Source organism: Sparus aurata, chromosome 14 (genome assembly GCF_900880675.1).
Source record: "Sparus aurata chromosome 14, fSpaAur1.1, whole genome shotgun sequence".
NCBI lineage: Eukaryota > Metazoa > Chordata > Actinopteri > Spariformes > Sparidae > Sparus > Sparus aurata.
Window position 1 is genome coordinate 7549723 of NC_044200.1, and position 27467 is coordinate 7577189.

At 39.4% G+C, this 27467-nt stretch overlaps 1 protein-coding gene across 9 annotated transcripts; it reads left to right on the top strand.

Moving 5' to 3' along the window:
* The first annotated feature begins 16 nt into the window (after positions 1–16).
* il15ra (interleukin 15 receptor subunit alpha) lies at positions 17–27385 on the top strand. 9 transcript variants are annotated; one of them, XM_030439608.1, is made up of 12 exons: positions 17–428; positions 2358–2564; positions 7725–7772; positions 7879–7926; positions 10803–10925; positions 14953–15153; positions 18232–18279; positions 18391–18438; positions 20836–20958; positions 24256–24360; positions 24449–24536; positions 24928–27385. In XM_030439608.1, the coding sequence occupies exons 1-12, from the start codon at positions 350–352 to the stop codon at positions 25046–25048; spliced, it is 1239 nt and encodes a 412-aa protein (XP_030295468.1). In that variant the 5' UTR covers positions 17–349; the 3' UTR covers positions 25049–27385. The 9 variants fall into 9 exon arrangements, with proteins under 9 accessions (XP_030295468.1, XP_030295469.1, XP_030295472.1 ...); XM_030439609.1 differs by having other exon boundaries at positions 10806–10925; XM_030439612.1 differs by lacking the exon at positions 7879–7926.
* The last annotated feature ends 82 nt before the right edge of the window (positions 27386–27467 follow it).

The following is a 27467-nucleotide window of genomic DNA, read 5'->3' on the forward strand; positions in this document are numbered from 1 at the left end:
TAGCGGCTGGGCTGTCGTGTAGCTTCCCCTGTCCCTCCCGGCAAAAACACAGAGGAACGCTTTTTAGCTCAAAAATACTTCTCGTCCGGCGGATGAGGTAAATGTACCTTCGACTGAAAGAGGAAAACACTTGACATGTCGTCTAATTTGAGCCATTTTATGAGCGTAGTTTTGCAGCGTAACTACTAATTTGTCGTCTACGGGCACCCGCCAAGACCCGCCCCCTTTCTGTGAAAGCGAAAGCTTCGGTGACAAAACCGAAATCGCACAGCACCAGGCGCACTGAGGATGGCCTTACCGATTGTGCGTAATTCGGCGAGCAATTTTTAATTCTCCACAGAGCTGTCAGATGGATCTGGGTTTCCTCGTATTCTCTGTCTTCGTGATGATGATCAGTCCGCTGGGAGATGTGCGCTGCTCCGCCGGTGGTAAGTGCAGGACAGGCACACCCCACTTCACACACGGGATTATGTTCAGAATTCCCTTTAAACAATCCGTCATAAGCAATAAGCAAAATAACAATAACAAAAATTTGAAACACTATTTTCTAACTGCTATGTTAATATTACTTCAACTTTCACCCATAACTTTCCCAGCCACTACCGCCTGAGTGGTTTTTTGCAGTGTATGCAATAATGATCGATAAAAACACAGAGGTTGCTTAAAAAAAAAAAAAAAAAAAAAAACAGGATAAAGGTACTCTATGTCTTCAGCGACTAAACAACCTAAACAAACTAACGCACGTCACGTTTTCATAATTGTATAAACTGAATAAAAATTGACCTTAAAGTATAAAACAATTCCATACTACTTTCGGACCCTGCCACGTTTCTATTTCCAAACAATGTACTGGGAGCCTTATTTACCTCCGAGAACAGCTTGTTTATGGGGGAAAGAAATCAGATTTTGTATTATTACTGAGGTGTCTGAATGGCAACACATTCTGATTTTTGAGTTTACTTAGCGTAGATTGAAGGATGACTAATTGTTCCTCCTCATGTGAGTTAAAGAGTGCAGACACAGGGAAGCTCACAGCTCCAGGGTTCCTAAAGTAGTGTAGTGTCTGTAAATTGCTTACACAGCCTGGGCTCCAAGACAATAGTGAATAGAGGGAAGACAGGATGGGATAGGACCAGATGCTCCCCGTAGACAAGGGTGGGAATACGACAGGATAAGCATCCCAGGCCCAGGAGCCCTGATCAGCCCTGAGGTGGGCATCAGAGATAAGCTACAGGAAAGAGCCCACACCAGAGGTTTGGAGCTGACTCAACTATACATTGTCATCTAAGTTTAAGAAAGACCATCCTGTCTACTTTAGCTGACATCAGCAAAGTTAAGTAACCCCAACAAGAGTTATTTCATAGGGGATGTGAGGCAGACCCATCCCTTGTTTCTTTCCCATTGGATAGATGTACCTTTAATCTATCAAAGTGACCAATTAGGAGAAATGGGCGGTTATGGACAATAAGCTCTAAATAAGGCCCCACACAAGAGAGCAGGGGGGGTGGCACTTGGAAAACCTCTTTAGAAGCAAAGGCTGGGGTTTTTGGGGGAGCAGAGGGCAGAGCATTTTTGGCATTGTTTTGTCCACAGATTTGATATTATCAGGACGCGGCCGCTCCTGATCAGGACTCAAGGCGCCTAGATTTTGTTTCAATAAAGGTTGCTTCTTCATTCCACCCGCCTTGACTCCGCAGACTCCTTTTATGATCAAACTCCATGCCGACACCTTAAAAGGGAGAAGCCCAGAAACCACATTACCTCATTGATATTGTAAATATTAAAATTCTGAGTCTGAATGTCTTCTCCAAAACTCCATACTGCCCCTTTAAAAATACATTTCAGTCAGTATAAACTCTGAATAAAAAGTGCAGATGACGGTTTGATAACAAAACCGACTGCTGACATTTAAAGGAGTTATGAGCAGCTCCTTGGGAGAACTTTTATCTGCTGATGCACAGTGTTGCACTTAGAATCTGTTGGGTCTCAGTGAGAGTGAGCTTGATGTTAGAAATACTGTTCACATGTGTTTTCACGTTACTGATTAATCTAAGCGCGTAGCCAAAAACAAACTTTGCATTTACAAGTCAGTAAAGCGTAAGGCAGCCTGTATAATTTAAGGGCCAGCAGAAAGCATACGGAATTCAACCATGACTCACTGACAACAGAAACCTGTTGCTGCGGGACCTTACCTGAACTGTCAGAACTACCTACAAATGCCCTGTGTTGTTTTTCTTTTGCCATCGGAAACTAATTTACATAAAAACCCCATCTGAGGACAGCAATTTTAACTTTCTCTTTTTCCATCTCTGCATTCGTATTTTACTTTTCCCACATGATATATTTTTTTCTTCCAGACGCCATCGACTGCCCATGCCCTGCAATTCCTCCAGTGGATCTAACGCAACCTCCACCAGAGACCTGCTTCAAAATCGACAGCCGTTTTCGCTACAGCTGTACAGAGGGTTACGTGAGGAAGGCGGGGACCTCAAATCTCATCAAATGCCAGAACACAGACACAGGCGGTGTTGCGAAGTGGACGGTGCCCACGCTACAGTGTATACGTAAGATATCACTCATATTTTTCTTTGCAAAATTCAAACCCTCCCCACCTCTCTGCCTGGTGACCACATGTTCGGCTTTTTGACTATTTTCCCACTCAGTAACAGCTTCCATATGTAGGAAGCTATTAAGACACACTGTGAAGGGACAAGAGCAGTATAAGATGATGATACAGATCTACACAAACTTGCCAAAACTGGTGTGCGCTCCAAGGAAAACACAAGTGTGCATATTTTCAGGGCTACAGCAGACAGAAAAAGCTTGGCATTTGGCTGCTGAAGTTATACGTGGTCCTACTTGAACTTGTCGGCATGTTATATATAAAACCCAAGGTAGAAAAAGCTGTTGGAATCTAGCCATCAGGCTCCATTATGTCATCCAAATTATTCAGAAAGGAATTTTGCAGTAAATGTTGTATCACTCACACCCTTGTTAGCATCAGGCGGGAAGGGAGTTTTCACCATTTCTTTCACACTGATATAATACCTCGGTGAGGAAAGCTACTGTATGTTACACAAGGTCGCCCTTCCTGAGTAAACACTCTCGAGGCGAAGGTTGTCAATTAGGTCCGCAGGTCACATTATTTTTCATTCAATTTCATTTTCTTTCACGCCCGCAGATTATTTTTCGATTTTCTGTAAAATGTCAAAGAATGTGGGGAAAATGCTCAGCGCAGCCATCCAGGAGCAAGTCATTCCTCAGGCGGCTTCGTTTATCCAACAAACAATCGAAAACCAAAAGAACTTCTTGATTCACTATCATAATTGTAAAAGAAACGCAGCAAATCCCTTACATTTTAGTTCAAATTCAGAATTTTAACATTGACAATATTAATAGGTAATGACGCAAACACGGAAATATTTATATTTTTTCCATAAGGGAATAAACAAGCTGTTATCAGAGGAAAATAAGGTCCCTGGAACACTGTTTGAAGCTAGAGAGTTGGCAGGGTCCGCCACTTACAAACAGAGAGAGTTTGTGTATTTAGTTTGTAATCCAGCCGATGAAGACATTTCTCGACTGATTGAAATACTCCACACTATCACTACTTGAACTGGCACCTTCTCATCTACTGGGAGTAGCCTAAAGAGAATAACACAAATAAAAATGGCACGTATGTGTGCCTGTGATAAAATGCTGGAAAACAGTGAGGGAACGCAGGAAGACACGTAACCTAAAACATGCCTGAACTGAACTGCAAAGACCTCCGTCCAGTCTGTACCGTGCTTTTCCCCGTCTCCATTGTCTTTAAACACCACTTTAGATAACCATCATATCAGTCCCACCTATTCCTGCACCAACTTGTATTGCACAAGTCCCAGACTCTTCAACTACTTCCAAACAACCTCTGTGATGACTTTGATGCTCTGGAGAAAAAATTATTATTTTTCTTTCACGCCCGTAGATTATTTTTCAATTTTCTGTGAAATGTCACAGAATGTGGGGAAAATGCTCATCGCAACTATCCAGGAGAAAATCATTCCTCAGGCGGCTTCGTTTATCCAACAAACAATCGAAAACCAAAAGAACTTCTTGATTCACTATCATAATTGTAAAAGAAACGCAGCAAATCCCTTACATTTAAAGAGGCACGATGTAGTTTTAGTTCAAACTCAGAATTTTAACATTGACAATATTAATAGGTAATGACGCAAACACGTAAATATTTATTTTTTTCCATAAGGGAATAAACAAGCTGTTATCAGAGGAAAATAAGGTCCCTGGAACACTGTTTGAAGCTAGAGAGTTGGCAGGGTCCGCCACTTACAAACAGAGAGAGTTTGTGTATTTAGTTTGTAATCCAGCCGATGAAGACATTTCTCGACTGATTGAAATACTCCACACTATCACTACTTGAACTGGCACCTTCTCATCTACTGGGAGTAGCCTTAAGACTTTCAAATTCAGCCTGAGTTCTTTTAGCAAAAAAGAGAATAACACAAATAAAAATGGCACGCATGTGTGCCTGTGATAAAATGTTGGAAAACAGTGAGGGAACGCGGGAAGATGCGTAACCTATAACATGCCTGAACTGAACTGCAAAGACCTCCGTCCAGTCTGTACCGTGCTTTTCCCCGTCTCCATTGTCTTTAAACACCACTTTAGATAACCATCATATCAGTCCCACCTATTCTTGCACCAACTTGTATTGCACAAGTCCCAGACTCTTCAACTACTTCCAAACAACCTCTGTTGATGACTTTGATGCTCTGGAGAAAAAAAAAGCGTTACTACCAGTAAGATGATTACACACCATGTTTTCTACCACAGAGCGTCATTACATCACTCAGTCTTTGGTGACAGCTGTATTGGAAGTAAATAGGATATTCATGGAGAAACACACTATAACCCAACATATCTACATCATATGACTTCTGATGAAGAAATAACTCAGAAGAACACATTTCAGGGAATAGGTCAACGGTGAGATTTTGCCCCCCAAATGATCGACAGGGCCGATAATATTGTGATCAAACGAATACTTTCCTACACAAAGTCAGGCAGCAAAAAATGTGTTGATTAAAAAAAAAAGAAGAAGAAATTCCATGCATCTCCCAATCTCATCTCTGGACTTGAGCACAGGTAGCACCACAGCCTGGCCCCAGAGCAAGATTCAGTAATGCAATGAGGTTCCATCATTGGTTAAAAGATTAAAATAATGCTTGGTTGTCCTTAATCTTCTTCACCCCTCAGTTGTCTCCCAAGGATCTGGTAATAACTCCTATAAATGTCATCAGTCTGTCTTGTTATCAGACTGTCATCTGTACTTTTTATTCAGAGTTTATATTGACTGAAATGTGTTTTTAAAGGGGCACTGTGTAGTTTTGGAGAAGACATGCAGACTCAGAACTTGTACATTTACAATATTAATGAGGTGATAATAAAAACTCGGAAATATTTATCTTTGCCATGACTGAATAAACAAGATGTTTTCAGAGGAAAATAAGGTCCCCAGAACACTGTTTGGAGCTAGAAAGGTGGCAGGGTCCGCCACATATAAACAAAGTAAAACTATATGAAATTGTGCTTTTAAATGATGTATTTCCCAAAACTACATGGTGCTCGTTAAAGAAGAGGCAAATCCATGACATTGTTGCTTAAAAAAAGACAGAGATTATTTATTTATGATTATAAACATAGTTGGAAATGTAATTTTCTGGTGATCGAGGACTCTGACTCTAGAGGATCCATTTACAGTCATACTGAAACTTTCACTTGGTGGAAGGGAGGAAGTACATACTGTTTGAGCAACTAAATACAAATTCTTTCCTTTGAGTCATTGCTGTAGTAGAGCTTTTTCAAAATTACACACATTTCAGCAGAAGGAGATACAACGCCCTATACTGTATATTAATCACATTTTCTTGTGCACAACTGAACAGATTGAATTGAATGTAAGAGAGCCATTTCTCTATTTTTCAACTGGTGGTACGCTGTGAGCAGCTGATGCCAGGCAACACAATATGTTTACTTGTGTATTTTGTAAAATGCTGGACAGTTGAGCCCTCACACGGCTGCAGTTCACCAGTCTCTTCTCATCATCCTGAGCAGACACAATCTTTGGTTTTGATGTTTGTATCATGCAATGTCCTCATCCGGTTTAGTTGAAAGTAGAGTACATGATGCATGCAGTATACCTTTGCTGCAGTCTGGTTTGAAAGGAAATCAGACTTCGATTGAATGAACAGACTCAGAGTGAATAAATAGAAAAAAATCTTTTTCATAGATACACAGTCACATTATGATGGTTGTATCTTCAGTACACACTGTGTGTATAGGATTTACGGGAAATGCAATATACAGGGACATTTCTACATAAATCTGTTGTTGATTTTTCAGTCATTAATTATTGTACTTTGTACTTGAATTCATTCGAAGAAATATAAACTTGAATGGCATTCAGTAGAGAGCATACCTCCCAGCTCCCAGTCTGAACCGCTAACTGCACTGCTAACTAGCCAACAGCTCAATTCCTGGATCCGCAGCAAAAGTTAAAAGGCTGTATTCTGGGCTGAGATGTATCGATGTATGAATTTTCGGGAAAATCTACTTAGTAGTTTTTGAGTAATGCTGGTGACAAACCGACCAACAACCCAACCATCCAACAAATGGACACGGGTGAGCACATAACCTACTTGGTGGAGGTAAAGAGAGTGGACTGTTGAAATAAATATATAAGCAAAAAGCATTAATATTTGTAATGTATAAATATGATTATATAACAAACAGCATAAGCTTCAAGTGTGTGAGTACAGGTGTTATTGTGTGAACGGTGGGGCTCATGCTCCTGTCGTGGCGTGCAGCGTACCTGGTCCAATTGCCTGATTATTGTGTACGCATCTCTTAACTGTCCTTGTTTCGGAGTTAAATGTCATTTCCTGTGTCCAACATGTGGCGCTGTGCCTATGACTGTACATTGGCCTATGTGTTCAGGGCTGGACTCTTATCAAACATTTGAAGTTTGGTCCAGATAGGAATGAGGAAGTTTTTCCTTTATGATTTGGTGGCCTGGTCCTGCTGGTATTTAACCATGTACACTGAAGTCAGAAGAAGCCTCTGCAATCTTTATAAGAACAAAATGGACTACAGGTGAAAAATCCTTCAAACGAATTTGTGGTCAGTTGTGTTTTGATTATTGATTGGCGGCGACGCTGTCGGAGGGTGTGCTCACTTTTAGTTGCATGTCATCTTGTAGTGTATGATATGGAGGAAAAAACCTATAAATGTCATGTAAATATGATGTTTGTCTGAAATCCTGTGTCCAGTAGGTGGCGTCATTCATGTATGTGCATGTAGGAGGCGGGACATGGATTTTTAATATTCCAGGGGCGCTACATAATCCTCGCAGGTTGAGACCTGCTCAGGCCTCATAAAGGCTTCTCGATATGGTCACAGATAATCATATAATTTTAGCACCTGAATACTACCATAAGTTCTCCTACATGCTTGAGTAGGAGAGTTCATTTGGTTGCAATCAGCAACCTCACCATAGATGCCTCTAAATCCAACACACTGGTCCTTTAACTACACATACTTTCATCCATCTACTATCTATAACTGCGTATCCTTACAAAAGTAGGATTTAGTCCCCAAACTTTATTTCTTTTTACATTAAGACAAAAATAATAATTGTGTTTTTTTCTCACAATTTGTTGTTTCAGCTGACCCAAACATCATCCAAATGCCACCACCATCGCCAGCAGTAAAACGTAAGTCTGTCTGATGCGTGAATTTGGGGGGGAATAGTGAGAGTTATGGGCCAGTAATGACCAAGGGGAAAGCAAATGTATGACTCATTTTGGTCTGATCTTGCAGAGGTTCACACTGATATTCCCCCTGACTCCACCATTGCCACCACAGTCAGTGAGTTCTGTATCTGCAATACTAAACTACTAATAAAACAGTACTAATCATGAAAATGAAAAAAACAACCAGACTAGTCTCTTTCTAGATCATTTTTGTTAGTATGATTACAGTGGCTAACATTATTATCTGATTGAAGTAGTGAAAGTAACGGTTGTGATAGTAGTAATGATTGGAAGCAGCACTAGCAGTGGTATCAGTGGTAGTGATGGGTGTAGAAATAGCATTTGTGCTAGTAGCTTTAATCCACAAGCAGTAGCAGTATTAGTGGTTGTAGGAGTTGGAGGAGAAAAGAGTAGCCTAAAAAAAACAGTGGAATGCAATGTGTAATTGGGATTGTCTCAGCAGACCTGTTGGAGCAGGGAAAACAGCTGTTAACAGTGACATTGGCATTGTCTGTTCTGTTAAGCGTTGCTGTTAATGTAATTAGTTACACGTATGTTTCACAAGTCAAAATGTCTACCCTGAAACTTTCAGGGTAATAGCTGAATATAGCAATAGCAATTTCAGTATTCGTATTCAGTAATAGCTAAGGGGCGGCTGTGACACGGCGGTACAGCTACAGAGCCAAATATTTCCCTCAGGAGCTGGTGGAAACCAACAAAGCTAAAACATGAGTGAAAATTGGAATATTGTCAGGTGACAGGAAACAGGACTCCAATTGAATGCTAATGCTGCTCTATGTCTACTAGTAGTGAAGGTAGCAGTTGTTGTACTAATATCAGTAGTAGCTTTAATGGATGGAATGGATATAGCAGAAGTATTGTGTGCTTGTACAGTGCATACGGAAAGTATTCACAGCGCTTCACTTTTTCTCATTTTTTTCCTCAAAATTCTACACATATTACCCCATAATGACAACTTAAAAAAAGTTTGTTTGAGATTTTTGCAAATTTATTCAAAATAAAGAACAAAGAAATCACTTGTACATAAGTATTCGCAGCCTTTGCTCAATACTTTGTTGTAGCACCTTTGGCAGCAATTACAGCCTCAGATCTTTTGGAATATGAAGCCACAAGCTTGGCACACCTATCTTTGGTCAGTTTTGCCCATTCCTCTTTACAGAACCTCTCGAGCTCCATCAGGTTGGATGGGGAGCGGGTTTTCTTCCAGGATGTCTCTGTATATTGCTGCATTCATCTTTCCCTCAATCTTGACTAGTCTCCCAGTTCCTGCCGCTGAAAAACATCCCCACAGCATGATGCTGCCACCACTATGCTTCACTGTAGGGATGGTATTGGCCAAGTGAGGAGCAGTGCCTGGTGTTCTCCAAACATAACGCTTGGCATTCACGCCAAATAGCTCGATCTTTGTCTTTCCTAAGGAGTGGCCACTGTCTTCTGTCTGGCCACTCTACCATACAGGCCTGACTGGTGGAGTGCTGCAGTGATGGTCGTCCTACTGGAAGGTTCTCCTCTCTCCACAGAGGAACCCTGGAGCTTTGTCAGAGTTACCATCGGGTTATTGCTACTCCCTAACTAAAGCCCTTCTCCCCCAGTCACTCAGTTTAGAGGGATGGCCAGCTCTAGGAAGAGTCCTGGTGGTTCCAAACTTCTTCCATTGACGGATGATGGAGGCCACTGTGCTCATTGGGACCTTTTAAAGCAGCAGAAATTTTTCTGTACCCTTCCCCAGATCTGTGCCTTGAGACAATCCTGTCTCGGAGGTCTACAGACAATTCCTTCGACTTCTTGACTCCAATTAAGCTGTAGAAACATCTCAAGGATGATCAGTGGAAACAGAATACAACTGAGCTCAATTTTGAGCTTGATCGCAAAGGCTGTGAATACTTATGTACAAGTGATTTCTTAGTTTTTTATTTTTAATAAATTTGTAAAAATCTCAAACAAACTTTTTTTAAGTTGTAATTATGGGGTATTTTGTGTAGAATTTTGTCGAAAAAAATGAAATGTATCCATTTTGGAATAAGGCTGTAACATAACAAAATGTGAAAAAAGTGAAGCGCTGTGAATACTTTCCGTAATTACTGTATATGTATGGATTAACCATTAGCAGTAGCAGGGCACACTCTAAAAAGAAAATTATTTTAACTTAAGTAATGGATGGATCACACACACTGTGAAAGTGGAGAACAGCAGTTGTATCAGTTGTAATAATACTTAACAAACTAACACATAACCTTGCATGTTTTTTCATCGTATAACCATAACCAATGTGTGTAACACACTTGTGAAAGAGCACTCTTGAGCTCATTTGTGAACTGTCCATGCGTGTGTAAAGACAACAGTATCAGTTTGTTTTCTTAAAACAGTTTTACGAATAGCAGTGATAGTTGTAGAAGTAACAGAGGTAGTAAATAGTGCTGTAGTGTTGTAAAAGACATATTGGCAGTAAGAAGTAAATTTCTTTTCTTATCAGCAGCAGCCACAGCTCTTCCAACCACAGAGTGTAGGAAAGATTGAAAATGTTTAAAACACAATATGGGTTAACTATTAGCAGTATATTCAATGCACACTATGAAAAGAAAACTATTATAACTTAAGTCATGGATGGATCACACTACACTGTGAAAGTGGAGAACAGCAGTTGTATCAGTTGTAATAATACTTGACAAACTAACACATAACCTTGCATGTTTTTCATCGTACAACAATAACCAATGTGTGTAACACACTTGTGAAATAATCTCACAGTACTCATTTGTGAACTGTCCATGCATGTGTAAAGACAAACACCTGGACTCTCCAGATCACAGTATGAGTTTGTTTACTTTAATAGTAGTTTTATGAATAGCAGTGATAGTTGAAGAAGTAAAAGAGGTAGTAAAATGTGCTGTAGTGTAGTAAAAGACATATTGGCAGTAGTAGATGCAGTCACGCTCTGAGCAGTAAGAAGTACATTTCTTTTCTTATCAGCAGCAGCCACAACCGGCCTACAGATGACCCAGAGTATAAGCACCTCAGCTTCAGTGACTGCAGAAACAGACTGCACAGAGCCAACCTCATCTGGTCTGCAGGGTCTGTCAGTTCACACACAGGGTAAATAACTTACAGTCACAGATACTTCGCTTTTTTCCACATTTAGCTCAAGCAGTATTGTTGCTGTAGACTGTATTCGCATTGTGGCCGTTTTCCTCTAAAGTCACAATCAGGGTGGGAAGCTCAAATGTTGGACTGCTTTGTTCCAGTTTGCAAGTCCATTGTAGGGAAAGTAGGGATTTGACCTGATTGATCAGCAACCAAAAAGACAGGATTGCTAAAAGAGTAGAGTAAAAATTGCAGCCCAGCTACAGTGCCATTTAAGACATGAGCAAATAGTCCAAAATTTTGCTTAAAAAGGTGCAATATGTAAGAATTTTAGTTTAAAACATTCAAAAATTATTCGAATTAACAACAGAATCAACCATTTTGATGCTATGTCAAGGACATTTCTGTAGTGTTACAGAAATTTAATCTAAAGTTAGCATGCTAACTAGCCAGACACTTTGTTACAATAGTAACCCCCATGCACCAAGCTCCCAGTCCGGGCGGGCTAATAGGATAACTAGCTGCACGGCTAGCTGAGTTAACAAGCTAATGGCAGCTACAGTTAGGAGCAGTCAGTTGTTACTCAGGTGATATGCTGATATAAAATGTGGTGGAAAACAGAAAAGTTTCAAATACTGATTAATGACTATGACTATGATAAGAGAGTTGGGGCAGACTTCAAGTTTTCTGGTGGATTCTGGCAACATACCATTCTGCTCTTTGCAATTAAAAACCAACAGGAAAATTTTAAAGTCAATTCAGTCTATGATATACAGGGAGCCATTTTAAAAAGCATTTTGGTCTAAGTCAATAACTACACAAAGACTTGGCTAGTTTGTATTCTTCACCATTATTTACCTACTTCTTTGTGTCATAAGTCAACAATTCTAAGGTTATCTGTCTTTAAATGGAGGAGTCTTGGCACACTTAATCACTGATTTTCATGATGCACTTACTTAGTGCATGGTGATATTGTTAAATAAATCTATGTAATGTTTATAGTTATGGTAAAATATGTTGCTGTTTTCCATAATCTGCCAATAGTGGGAGTGTGTAGATGTTGAACAAAGAGGTCCAAGAGTAGAACCTTGGGGAACGCCACATCGTTGGATGTGCAACTACCAATCCACAAGAAGTAGTCCCAGTCCATCAAGTCAGATTCAACAAGTTAATCAGTGTTACAGAAAACCCCAGCCAGTTCTCCGGTCTGTCTGGTAATACGTTGTGGCTGACCAAGTCAAATGTAGCAGAGATTAAGCAGAGATCTAATACGAACAATTCTGAGACTTTTCCATTTTCTGTGAGGTTTGGATGTCACTCAAGACCTTTAACAAAACAGCCTTGTAATATGGTGTGATAGGTCCAAACATGAAAATATCAAAACAATTGTGAAGGGCCAAGAATGTGTCAAACAGCCTAACTTTACTTGGAAATATGATGCTTGATAAAGGCCTGTTATCATTCACTGGTAGGTTGTCTTGATTCTTTTTTTTTTACAAGAGTAGCTTAATAACCACAGTCTTGAGGCCTGGGGGAAGTGTTGTGTGTACAATAGCCAAAGGTCTGATGAATTTTGAGAAAGGCCATTAGGCAGAAAACAGTTTGATGAAATTCTGCTTGAGCACTTCTGATTGCTGTCTACAAACATCATTGCCCCCCATTTGTAGAATACATTTATGGCTGTTTCATTGGTTGAGTCACAGACCTGGAATGCAGTATGTTTTAAATGTACGATGCTTATGTTGCTGCTTACGTGCATCAGCATCGTCTCACACAACAAGAGCTACAGGTTGAACTGTCTCTTTGCATAGGGGGATTTTCCCTTTTGCTCCACGTGAGGATTCTTGTATTCTCGTGTCTTTTCTTGTTCGAATTCATACCCTGCATATTGAATGACACTTTGTATCTTGTTAATACCCTTGCACCTTGTGTGAAGTCTGTTTGCTTTACTCCCACTGAATGGTGCATTACATTCCCTTTTTTTGCTCTTGGGACCAAGAGAAACACAATTTGATTCCTCTTTTTACTGTACTGCAGTCTTTACAAATTGTCTCCCTTATCTGATGTTATAACTTACAGTATCCAAAACCATCTCTAGTTTCAAAGAGTCTTGGGAAAGTTTCTAAAGTCTGTTATTGAGAGGTGACTGTGTGTTTAAATCTTGTTGGGTTCCAGTTCTAATGAGATAAGTCTCTGGTGGAGGACCTGAGCAGTTTTGTTGAGTTCAGGAGACTTTTCTAGCATGAATATCCTCATATGAAGTACAACAATATTACAATTTCAGTCAGTTTGTGCACTTCATCAAGCAGAGATGCATAGTGCATTCTAAGACCAGTTCTGTCTGTAGTGCACCAACTTACCGTTTAGGTTGGATTAACATTGTGTTAGCCGAAGACAGTTCAAAGATGATCGCAACTCAAGAGTTGCCATGCATTATCCTCCCAACGATAAAGCTGGTATAGGAAACATCCTTAAAGGTTTTGTAGTTTGACACAAACAGGAAAAGGTACAGAAAAATAGCAAAATAACAGCTCAGCAGACGGTCGGTGCTAGTGTAAAGGAAGTAGCCATCTGTAATTGTATCCAACATTATATATGCTTGATAGGTGCAATGTTTAATTAAAGCTGCAAGCAGCGATGAACAGGCCCTCGCAGTCCTGTCGGGGTGTGCCGCGGGGAGTGCCGCGTACCCGGCCCTATTGTCTGATTATTGTGTAAGCATCTCTTAACTGTCCTTGTTTCGGATAGTGCATGATGGGGTTAAATGTCATTTCCTGTGTCCAACATGTGGCGCTGTGACTATGACTGTTTATTGGCCTATGTGTTCAGGGTTGAACTCTTATCAAACATGTGAAGTTTGGTCTAGATAGGAATGAGGAAGTTGTTCCTTTATGATCTGGTGGCCTGCTTCTGCCGGTATTAAATAATGTACGCTAAAGTCACAAGACTCTGCAATCTTCATAAAAACAAAATGGACTATAGGTGAAAAATCCTTCAAACTAATTTGCGATCAGTTGTGTTTTGATTATTGATTGTGCCCACCTTTAAGGTGCATGTCACTACAAAATAGTGTATGATATGGAGGGAAAAAACCTATAAATGTCATGCAAATAGGATGTTTGTCTGAATTCCTGTGGCGTCATTCGTGTGTGCATGTAGGAGTCGGGGCTTGGATTTTTAATATTCCAGGGGGCGCTTCAGAGTCCCCTGATAACACCTTTCGTCAGCTATTGTCGGGGGGCATTGCCAATAATTGTACTAAGTTTCGTATTAATCTGACCTACCAATGTGGAGATATAAAATACTTAAATTTAAAGAGCGCCACCTAGTGGTTATCAGGCAAAATCTTGCACAGAGCCTTAGGGGCTCATGGGGAAGTAGAAACCTGTGTTTCATGTCATTCGGACACACCGATGTGGAAATATGCAACACGTTTGGAATGAAACCTGCAGGGAGTTGATATTTAATAACTTGAGTATTGTTGAAATATCAAAATTCTTTTAATGAATTGTTGTCAGGAGGGTCCACAGATGCTGTGTGCAAAGTTTCGTGCAAATCGGTTAAATCGCCTTGGAGGACTTGGAAAAAGTAGGTTTGCGACATTTCGCAAATTAGCAAAAAAAAAAAACGGTAGGCGGAAATGGGCATGGCCTATATTGCGTGACTCAACACAATTCAGGGAACGCATGGATGTAAGGTTTTTGAATGTGCGACAAAGTATGGGAGTTATAAGGCAAAACGCACTTTCCTCAATTATAGCGCCATCTAGTGGTGGAAATTCACAATGACAATAGATTATAACATTTTCCGGCAGGTTTGACCTATATTCCAAGTTAAGTGAGTTTTTGGGTATGTTCAGGCAGTGAAAAATGAGATCCTTTGGGACAAAAAAGTCGTCACTACAAAAACAATAGGGAGACTTGGTTGAGACCTACTCAGGCCCTAATAAAAACCCATCTGAGGTCAGGATTTTAACTTTCTCTTTTTCCATCTCTGCATTCATATTTTACTTTTGCCTCACAATAATTTTTTCTTCCAGACGGAAACGACTGCCCATGCCCGGGAATTCCTCCAGTGAATCTAACGCAACCTCTACCAGAGACCTGCTTCCAAATCGACAGCCGTTTTCGCTACAACTGTACAAAAGGTTACGTGAGGAAGGCGGGGACCTCAAATCTCATCAAATGCCAGAACACAAACGGTGTTGCAGAGTGGACAGAGGCCACGCTCCAGTGTATACGTAAGAGATCATTAATGTTTTTCTTTGCAGAATTCAAACCCTCCCCACCTCTCTGCCTGGTGACCACATTTGGCTTTTTGAATATTTTCCCACTCAGTAACAGCTTCCATATGTAGGAAGCTATAAAGACACACTGTGAAGGGACCAGAGCGGTATAAGATGAAGATACAGATCTACACAAACAAGCGAAAACTGGTGTGCACTCCAAGGTATCCAACCCAGGGTAGAAAAATCTGTTGGAATCTAGCCATCAGGTTCAATAATGTCATCCAAATTAGTCAGAATGGAATTTTGCAGTAAATGTTGTATCACTCACACTCTTGTTAGCATCAGGCAGGAAGGGAGTTTTCACCATTTCTTTCACACTGATATAATACCTCGGTGAGGAAAGCTACTGTCGCCAAGGTCAACCTTCCTGAGTAAACACTCTCAAGACAAAGGTTGTCAATTAGGGCTGCAGGCTCACTTTTTTTCATTCAATTTCATTTTCTTTCACGCCTGCAGACTATTTTTTGATTTTCTGTGAAATGTCAAAGAATGTGGGGAAAATGCACTATGAAGTTTTAGTTCAAACTCAGAATTTTAACATTGACAATATTAATAGGTAATGAGGCAGAAATATTTATCTTTCCCATGACTGAATAAACAAGATGTTCTCAGAGGAAAATAAGTCCCCAGAACACTGTTTGGAGCTATAAAGGTGGCAGGGTCCACCACATATGAACAAAGTAAAACAGTATGAAATTGTGCTTTCCTTTGAAAAAATTATTTCCCAAATCTACAAGGTGCTCCTTAAAGAAGATGCAACTTCATGACACTTTTGCTTAAAAAAAGACCAAGACCATTTATTTATGATTGTAAACATAGTTTGAAATTTAATTTTCTGGTGATCGAGGAACTGGATAAGCGATCAGCATCTTTCACATGCACGCACACCCACTATGTGATTGACATTATTCGTGTCCCCTGACTCTAGAGGATCCATTTACAGTCATACAGGATCTTTCACTTGGTGGAAGGGAGGGAGTACATACTGTTTGAGCAACTAAATACAAATTCAAAGGGAAATGAGTCATTGCTGTATTAAAGCTTTTTCAAAATTACACACATTTTAGCAGAAGAAGATACAACGCCCTATACTGTATATTCATCACATTTTCTTGTGCACAACTGAACAGATTGAATTGAATGTGAGAGAGCCATTTCTTTATTGTTCAACTGGTGGTACGCTGTGAGCAGCTGATGCCAGGCAACACAATATGTTTGCTTATGTATTTTGTAAAATGCTGGACAGTTGAGCCCTCACACGGCTGCAGTTCACCAGTCTCTTCTCATCATCCTGAGCAGACACAATCTTTGTTTATGTATGCGTCATGCAATGTCCTCATCCGGTTTAGTTGAAAGTAGAGTACATGATGTACAGTATGCCTTTGCTGCAGTCTGGTTTGAAAGGAAATCAGACTTCGATTGAATGAACAGACTCAGAGTGAATAACTAGAAAAACATATTTTGTAATTTGTTTTCATAGATACACAGTCACATAATGATGGGTATATTTTCAGTACACATTGTGTGTATAGGATTTAGGGGAAATGCAATATACAGGGACATTTCTACATACATCTGTTGTTGATCTTTCAGTCATTAATTATTGTACTTTGAACTCAAATTCATTGGAAGAAATATAAACTTGAATGGCCAGTAGAGAGCATACCTCCACGCTCCCAGTCTGAACCACTAACTGCACTGCTAACTAGCTAACAGCTCAATTCCTGGATCTGCAGAAAAAGTTAATAGGGTGTATTCTGGGCCGAGATGTATTGATGTATGAATTTTCGTGAAAATCTACTCCCTAGTTTTTGGGTAATGCTGGTGACAAACCAACCAACAACCCAACCATCCAACAAATGGACACGGGTGAGCACATAACCTACTTGGTGGAGGTAAAGAGAGTGGACTGTTAAAATGAATGTATAAGTAAAAAGCATAAATATTTGTAGAGCAAATGTATAAATATGATTATATAACAAATAGCATTAGCTTCAGGTCTGTGAGTATAGGTGTTTATTGCATGAACGAAGGGGCTCGAAGGAAACTCAGACGTCCTGTGTGAAGCCAGCGTACTGTCCTTGTTGATGAGGAAACTTGTCTCTGATCCTCCAAACACAGCTGCTGGGGATGGGATTGGGATGTTGCCAATAAATGCATTTCTCTACTCTACTTAACAGCCTATTGTTGGCCATCCCGGTTCTGCATGTGAATGTTAGCTCACGTTGTAATTATTTATTTATTATTGAGTCGCGTCTCTGACATTTCCTCAATAATAACTCATGTTTCATTGTGATAACACATTAAACTACAGAATACAGACTATGTAAACACAAAGCCGCTATGTAAATGCCACTTTGTGTTGTATCTGTATTGCTCATATCACACAAACCATGTAGGAATAAAATAGAACAATATGTTCACTGCAGTCCCATTGGAGAGCTTATCTTGAAACAGCTGCTCTGGTTGCTTCCCCCCCTCGCCTCACCCTGACTGCTCCACCACCTCTGCCATCTCCTTCCAATCTCTGTAACATGACTGGGTGGTCTCTCCGGTCTTTAAAGATAAATGTTTCCTGCTTGCACTCATTTTTCTGTCATCAAGACCCTTGCATTATTCCATGTGAAATCAGACAAAAGGTCGAAAACATCCTGTCTCGCAACATCAAAGGTGCAGAAAAAATTCCTGGATCCATTCCTTTATTCAGATCCGCACCAAAGGTCAGAGGGCTCTATTGTGGGCGGAGACCCACCCTCCATCCAAGTTTCATGGAAAACGATTCAGTAGTTTTGTGTTGTCCTGCTCACAAACCAACCAACCAACAAACAGATGGACACCGACAACCACCTGGTCGGAGATAAAAACAAAATACAATTTCTAAATAAAGGCTGCTCGATATGGTCACAGATAATTATATAATTTTATATACAACTGCGTATCCTTACAAAAGCAGGATTTAGTCCCCAAACTTTATTTATTTTTACATTAAGACAAAATAATAATTGTGTTTTTATCAATTTGTTGTTTCAGCTGACCCAAAGATCATTCCAACGCCACAACCATCACCAATAGTAACACGTAAGTCTTTCTGCATGCATGAATTTGGGAGGGGGGGAATAGTGAGAGTTATAGGCCAGTAATGAGCCAGAGGAAAGCAAATGTATGACTCATTTTGGTCTGATCTTGCAGAGGTTCACACTGATATTCCCCCTGACTCCACCATTGCCACCACAGTCAGTGAGTTCTGTATCTGCTATACTAAACTACTAATAAAACAGTACTAATCATGAAAATGAAAAAAAAAAAAAAAAAACAACCAGATTAGTCTCTTTCTAGATCATTTTTGTTAGTATGATTGCAGTGGCTAACATTATTGTCTGATTGCAGTAGTGGAAGTAGCGGTTGTGATAGTAGTAATGATTGGAAGCAGCACTAGCAGTGGTATCAGTGATAGTGATGGGTGTAGAAATAGCATTTGTGCTATTAGCTTTAATCCACAAGCAGTAGCAGTATTAGTGGTTGTAGGAGTTAGAGGAGAAAAGAGTAGCCTACCCAAACATTTTCCTCAACTAAATCTATTGAGTAAGCCCTTTTGTGTGTCAAATTTACAAAAAAAGTACAATATAGCCTGTTCCAATTGTCTGCGAATAAAAGTTACTTTGTTACCTGGTAAAAATGGTGTGAGGATAACAAAAAATGAGAGGATCCATCCCAATGAAGTCCAACATTTCAGTGTATGACATTGTTTATGTTTGTTATAGGTCAACACGAGAAAAAATGCTCCCCCAAGACATCAGAAAAACAGTAATAATGTGCCTTCGGTGATAGACTTACATGGTTCTTTAGCTCTGGCAAAGTGTTGAATGCAGTAGCATTTGTAATTGGGATTGTCTCAGCAGACCTGTCAGAGCAGGAAAAACAGCTGTTGAGTGACATTGGCATTGTCTGTTCTGTTAAGTGTTGCTATTAATGTAATTAGTTACACGCATGTTTCACAAGTCAAAATGTCCATCCTGAAACTTTCAGGGTAATAGCTGAATATAGCTATAGCAGTTTCAGTATTCGTATTCAGTACTAGCTGTTGCCTTTAATATCTATGAGCTATATATAGTTATAGCTATTAATATCTATGAGCTATATATAGTTATAGCTATTAAAAACTGTTAGCTACATTTAGCTGATAGCTTTTAATAGCTATTTGTAACTATATTAATAGCTATAGCAGTTTCAGGGTAATAGCCATAGCTATATATAGCCATAGCAGTTTCGGTATTAGTATTCAGTAATGGCTAAGGGGCGGCTGTGATTCCACTGGTCTGCATGTCGAAGCGTCCTTGGGCAAGATACTGAACCCCAAACTGCTCTTGATGTGCTGGTCGGCACCTTGCATGGCAGCCATCACCATCAGTGTATGAATGTATGAATTACTGTAAGTTGCTTTGGACATAGCTATAGCTATTAATAGCTGTTAGCTATATATAGCTAATAGCTATCAGAAAATAAGCTATTCTCCCTCGTCAATAGAAAAAGACTCTGTAATTATTTTATTATATTTTTGAATTGCATACATAGATACGGACAAAGGTTAGCAGCTATCTCCAGAACGTAGTTGAGCAATTAGCAGCTACAGAGCCAAATATTTCCCTCAGGAGCTGATGGAAACCAACAAAGCATAAAACATGAGTGAATATTGGAATATTGTCAGGTGACAGGAAACAGGACTCCAATTGAATGCTAAAGCTGCTCCATGTCTACTAGTTGTGAGGGTAGTAATTGTTGTACTTAGATATTGTAACTCTTCACTTTCATAATGTAATGTGACATATGTCTGCGTCCTTTTGCTACCGGTGCAAACTTTACAGTATGTGTCTATGGTTATCTCAGTGCTTTTTCATCCGCAACTTGGTTAAAATATTTCGCTTTTCACGATTCACTTTGCTTGGTGTTCCTTTTTTTTGTATATAGTGTTTTTTTACCATTTCTGAGTATTGTATAATCATGTAGGTGTTTGTAACTTGCGAGGTTAGCCTGCTAAAATGAACAGGGACCGTCATAATTCAAGCCGGACACAAAAAATTGGAATCCCTTATCCAGCAATGCTTCCTTTCACAAGACAGGGTACATCAGTCACTTTCATTTTTGGCAGCTCTTCCAACCACAGAGTGTAAGAAAGATTGAAAATGTTTAAAACACAATATGGGTTAACTATTAGCAGTATATTCAAGGCACACTGTGAAAAGAAAACTATTATAACTTAAGTCATGGATGGATCACACTACACTGTGAAAGTGGAGAACAGCAGTTGTATCAGTTGTAATAATACTTGACAAACTAACACATAACCTTGCATGTTTTTTCATCGTACAACAAAAACCAAAGTGTGTAACACACTTGTGAAATAATCTCACAGTACTCATTTGTGAACTGTCCATGCATGTGTAAAGACAAACACCTGGACTCTCCAGATCACAGTATGAGTTTGTTTTCTTAATAGTAGTTTTACGAATAGCAGTGATAGTTGAAGAAGTAAAAGAGGTAGTAAAATGTGCTGTAGTGTAGTAAAAGACATATTGGCAGTAGTAGATGCAGTCACGCTCTGAGCAGTAAGAAGTACAGTTCTATTCTTATCAACAGCAGCAGCCACGACCGTCCTACAGATGACCCAGAGTATAAGCACCTCAGCTTCAGTGACTGCAGAAACAGACAGCACAGAGCCAACCTCATCTGGTCTGCAGGTTCTGTCAGTTCACACACAGGGTAAATAACTTACAGTCACAGATTTTTTTCCCATTTAGTCCATGCAGTATTGTTGCTGTAGACTGTATTCGCACTGTGGCCGTTTTCCTCTGAAGTCACAATAAGGGTGGTAAGCTCAAATGTTGGACTGCTTTGTTCCAGTTTGCAAGTCCATTGTAGGGAACGTAGGTATCTGACCTGATTGATCAGCAACCAAATAGACAATGGATAGTGAAAAGTTGGAGGGATATCGGGACACATTCAAATGCAAAACAACACATTTGATAACCCATTAGCTAACGTTAGCATTCAACCACTCCTAAGCTAACATTACTAATCGACATTAATGTTGAATACCAATGTTATCTAAAGGGTTTTCAAAGTTTTGCCATGAAATATGGCCGAACATACCTCCAGATTTTCAGTATCCATTGTCTATTTGGTTGATGATCAATCAGGTCAGATCCCTACGTTCCCTACATGGACTTGCAAACTGGAACAAAGCAGTCCAACATCAGAGCTAAAAGGCCGCTGTGTGAATATGGTCTATTGGCTGATCTTTCTCATGTCCGATGATTTTATCGTTAAATTCCAACCAATCACACCTGCACCTATATGTATAAATCTTCTAAGAAATGGTCTTAAGATTCATATCATGTTGTTAATTAACCATGGCATGGCTAATTCATTTGTAATGAACCCTTTAACAACAATGCAATGCAAAGTGCTTTACACAAACACACACACACACACACACACACACACACACACACACACACATATATATATATATATATATATATATATATATATATATATATATATACATATATATATATATATATATATATATATATATATATATATATATATATATATATATATATATATATATATATATATATATATGATATCAATATAAAGATATCAATATAAAGGTACAACGTCGTTTAGCAGTGAATCATATAATGCACAGTTCTCAGCTCCTCATTCTCAAACGATCGTGCTAACAGTCAACATAACACTGTAGTTCAAGGCAAATACATAGCTGCAACTTCATGATTATGTGTACTGTTAGACAACGCAACAGTGGATAATGTGTATATTCACCTTAACATTAAATTGACATGTATTGAAGGTAAGCCAATGGTGACTGACTGACTGAATGAGAACGATGAGCTATGAACGAAATGAAATGGGTTTTTTTCATGGAAACAGTTGCTATGCTTTCCTGTTTCTCATTGGCTAAAATTCGACAAAAGTGTTCTAGACTCAGCATATGATTGGCTGGCTCTCAGTCCTGTTCACCACACTGATAACTAAACAGTGAACAACATGGCGACTTGTCTGTGAGAACGAAAGAACAAATGAGAGAGAAGAGAAATATGGAATCAGGTCAGTTCGTTTGCGTTAGAGTCATTCCATCAAACTGATTCGTTTGCAAAAGAGCCATCTTTAGTGTGTAGAAGTTGAACAAAAGAGGTCAGAGAGTAGAACCTTGGGGAACGCCACATCTTTGGATGTGTAACTACCAATCCACAAGAAGTAGTCCTTGTCCTTCAAGTAAGATTCAAACAAGTTAGTCAGTGTTACAGAAAATCCCACCCAGATCTCCGGCCTGTCTGGTAATATGTTGTGTCAAATGCAGCAGAGATCTAATAAGAACAAGACTGAGACTTTTCCATTTTCTGTGAGGTTTGGATGTCATTCAAGACCTTAACAAAACAGCCTGGTAATGTGGTGTGATAGGTCCAGACTTGAAAACATTAAAACAACTGATGTGTCAAACAGCCTAACTTTGCTTGGAAATATGAGGCTTGATAAGGGACTGTTATCGTTCACTGGTAAGATGTCTTGATTCTTTTTTTTAACAAGAGTAGCTTAATAACAAAAGTCTTGAGGCCTGGGGAAGTTTTTAACAATAGCCAAAGGTCTGATGAATTTTGGAAAAGGCCATTAGGCAGAATTTCGAGGTAGGATGAATTATTAGAAAAAGCAACATCAGTCACCACAAGCTTAGAAAGGCTAAGACCCTTTTAGATAGTGAAGTCCAGAGTATACCCCTGATTCCAGGCCAATATGGTGGTTGTTGGTCTGAATAGCATTTATTTCTGAATCAGCAGGCAGTTAAACAGTATGATGAAATTCTGCTTGAGCACTTCTGATTGCTCTCTACAAACATCATTGCCCCCCATATGTAGAATACATTTATGGCTGTTTCATTGGTTGAGTCACAGACCTGGAATGCAGTATGTTTTAAATGTACGATGCTTATGTTGCTGCTTACATGCATCAGCATCGCCTCACACAACGAGAGCTACAGGTTGAACTGTCTCTTTGCATAGGGGGATTTTCCCTTTTGCTCCACATGAGGATTCTTGTATTCGCGTGTCTTTTCTTGTTCGAGTTCATACCTTGCATATTGAATGACACTTTGTATCTTGTTAATACCCTTGCACCTTGTGTGAAGTCTGTTTGCTTTATTCCCACTGAATGTTGCATTACATTCCCTTTTTTTGCTCTTGGGACCAAGAGAAACACAATTTGATTCCTCTATTTACTGTACTGCAGTGTGTACAGTTTTACAACTTACAGTGTCAGAAAACATCTCTAGTTTCCATGAGTCTTGGGAAAGTTTCTAAAGTCAGTTATTGAGAGGTGACTGTGTGTTTAAATCTTGTTGAGTTCCAGTTCTAATGAGATAATTCTCCGGTGGAGGACCTGAGCAGTTTTGTTGAGTTTAGGAGACTTTTCTAGCATGAATCTCCTCGTATCAAGTGCAACAATTTTACAATTTCAGTCAGTTTGTGCACTTCATCAAGCAGAGATGCATAGTGCATTCCAAGACCAGTTCTATCCGTAGTCCACCAACTTACTGTTTAGGTTGGATTAACATTGTGTTAGACTAAGACAGTTCAAAGATGATCGCAACTCAGAGTTGCCATGCATTATCCTCCCAATGATTAAGTGGGTATAGGAAACATCCTTAAAGGTTTTGTAGTTTGACACAAACAGGAAAAAGTACAGAAAAATAGCAAAATAGCAGCTCAGTAGATGGTCGGTGCTGGTGTAAAGGAAGCAGCCACCTGTAATTGTATCCAACATTATATATGCTTGATAGGTGCAATATGTAATAATTGGCCATTCGTCAAATAAATATACTCAAAACAAGATGGCGCAGATTTTTACTAGAGTGATAGTTTAATAGTTTTTGCCGTTAGCTCAGTTAGCCGTGCCGCTAGCAGTACAGACAGGGAGCTCGGGGACCAGAGAAGTGGTGCTGTTTACAGTAAAATAATATTCAACCTTTTTTCCCAGCTGGAACAGTCGTTGTGACAGAGACCAAAACAACGGCCGGGATGACACCAGCCTCAACCACCGCTGTGCCCTCACTATGGAGTACAGTTGAACCCCAACGGCATGGTGAGCAATGTGCCTAATTGTACTTGAAATGTATTAGGAGCACACAGGGGAACCAGTTTCTTGTTAAATATTTCTCTCTGGTTGGCAGAACTTACCAGTACAGCAGCGAAGATTTCCATTGGTACACTGGTGATCATCTGTGCCTGCGCTGGACTCAGCTTCTATTATTATAAAAGGTAAGCTTTAACACAGCATGTACCAACATTTAAAGATATAATAAGTAACATTTACTGTTGAGTTGTGTAGTTACAATATCCAAAATGTTTCCAGTGATGTTCAAACCAGATATTTGAGCAAGGTAGCGGTGCGTTCAATTGTGTCGCCTGTCGCTATGATGTTTATTGTTTGATTGAGAGACCTCCCAGTGGCATAAAATAGATGTTGCGGGATTAATTTAGTTTTCTGTAATTATGTCACACCAAACACCCTTTTACTTGCTGAAATGCATTTTGGTGAAACAGTGTTTGGCAGTGTATTGAAAACGTTGGTTTTAAAGGTTAAATTTCCATTATGCTCACATAAAATTCTACTGTTTATAATCTGAACACTGTTTCCTTTATACCTTAGGAGGACAAAAAACATGATCCCAGTTCGCACATCGGAAGAAGATGTGCCCATGTCTTGTTCCCAACCTGCCACTGCAGCGGAGAGCAGCAGAATGAATGGAGATCAGGACTGTGGAGTGTGATCGCCTCCGTCCAACAGCCCATTTTGATGTGAGCGTCATCGGAAAATGTAACGGCTTGCATGATGTGACATCTGTTATTTGCACATTTCCAAGAATTTGAACTTCTCCTTTTTGTGAGCGGATCTCAAGAAACCTGTGATCAAATATTTGTACTGCACATGAGGAAATTTTAGACCCTGCGACTGTTAACCTGGTGCTATTTTCAGCCCCCCAGGATAAGTTAGCCAAAGGCTGATATACAGTAGCTCACCTGTGTCAATGAAGATTATTGTGAAAAATGATTCATTTAAATCTTTGAAATCTGCATCAGAAAACAGTCCCCATCTAAAAATACACTTTACTCCTTTTTCAGTGCAGAGCAGCACTCAAACCTGCAGCGCCCAGCTGTATAAGTAAATTAGAAATCATCATTGTCACGTTTTGACGAATGAGTTTGGTGCAGAGTGCCACAGACAGGAAGTGGGTGTTGGAAAGCATTGACAGACAGTTGAATTGTCGGTTTTGCTCTTTTTTCATAGGAATGGTCGACAATAAGGAAAATATACTGCTAGCCTGATTATTTAACCGTGAAGTGATGATTGTTCAAATGACCTCAAACTGGGCATTATAGGCCCTGGTGATACTCTGCAGTCATAGTCGCTCAGTTAAAGAAAAATAAAAAAAGGGATGAAGATCTCTTCAACAGACTAAATGATCTGTATTTCTACCCAGAATGGGCGGTGTTTAATCAAGAACTGGGTAGTGCTTAAGTAGAAGTTGTTCATTTCAGCCTGAAATGAAATTGGGTTAATTTGAAGTAGCTTTATTTATTATTTATTAGAAAACTATCACAGGACAGCCTCAGAATTAAGCTTCAGATCAATGTTTCTGATCACAAGAGTTTGAGAATCATGCACAGAAACAGTTTTTTTTGTAAATGTGAATGAATAACCTTCAGTCAGCTGCCCGATGAGAATATTCTAAGATAGACTTATTAGAAAGCATTACTGGGGCTAGTACGTTTTTCTGCAGTTAGTAGCAGGGTGCCAGACACTTGTGCTCTCTCAACCCTGTCAATAAACTGGAGTGTTAGACAGTTAGAGTGTTTCACCATTAGACATAGGAAATTAAAGATTAAGATATTTTGTATGCACCGTTTATGAAAGAATTTTTATTTTTTGTATATAAAAAATTCTGTCGCAAATGCTTAACTAAAGGCTTGTATAATTTATTCAGTTACTAGCAGTTGTGCCAGGCTACATCATAATCTCTGGGACTTTATTTACTGAGCTTGTATGAACTTACTGAACCTGGGAGCAAATGATTTGTTTAGCTGTTGTTTATTTAGCGGCTGCGACATTACCTTTGAGCCAAAAGTCGGCTAAAAAAAACAGCAATCTGTAAGCAGTTATCGGTCAACCAGTGACCGATGTGTTTTTTAGTATTAAGTTTTTCCAGCCCTGTCTTTTAGAAAGCTCAGTTGAATTAAAAAAAAAACCACACATTTTGTCACTTATTAATTGGCTGCGCATAGTTTACCTGAAATTCTGAGAAATCACGCTCTGAAACGTTCCCCGCTGTAGCTAAGCTTAGTGGTTAGCAGGGCCGTGGGCAGAACTAATCACCCAGGTGTGAAATACTGAGTCTTAAAATACTGGAATATGGATGGGAAAATGTCCTGAAGTGCCGTGGTTACTGAGGAGGAACAGTGCTTCAAGCGTCACCCATTTCCTTTCCAGGAAGCCATCTTTGTTGAATGTCATACATGCCTCCTCTTGAGCTCAGAATTCTTACGTATAGCACTTTTAAAAAAAACAACTTATATTTAGTGTCTTTTTCTGTGGAAACCCAAAAACGTATCTCTATAGGAAATTACCTCAATTAATTTCCTGACCACTGCTTGTGGTTGGAGCCATCACTGCTTCCTCTTTGTAAAGTTGTGTTGCCATGTGTGTACGCTAGTAATTCTATCATTGCGTGACAAGCTTCCTAAGCATCTATTATATAATGAATGTATGAGTTTGTTTTTGAAATATGTACCTTTTATTGAGACACCTGATATTTATGGACAACTCAGTATTTAACTGTAAATCGATTTTCATTTTTAAATCAACTATATATATATTTTTTTATCGGTCGTTTTGTGTGCCTGCTTAAGGACTTCATTGTCCATGTTCATAGTTTTATGGGCATCAGTTTATAATTGGCCTCTTTAAAGATCACGTTGAATGTTTTTTTGTTTTTTTTTCCTGAAACCTCTCATGAAATATGTCAGCAGCTGTCAAATTGTCATTTGTATGATAATTAAAAACATTCTTTAAAATAAAAAATCTGTCGTGTTCCAAGTGACGGACCTACTATCTGTGTTCTCTATGGCTGCTCGAAGAAGCTTTCAGGTCAAAACTATGTTGGCATGTTATACAAGATTGATATCATTTTG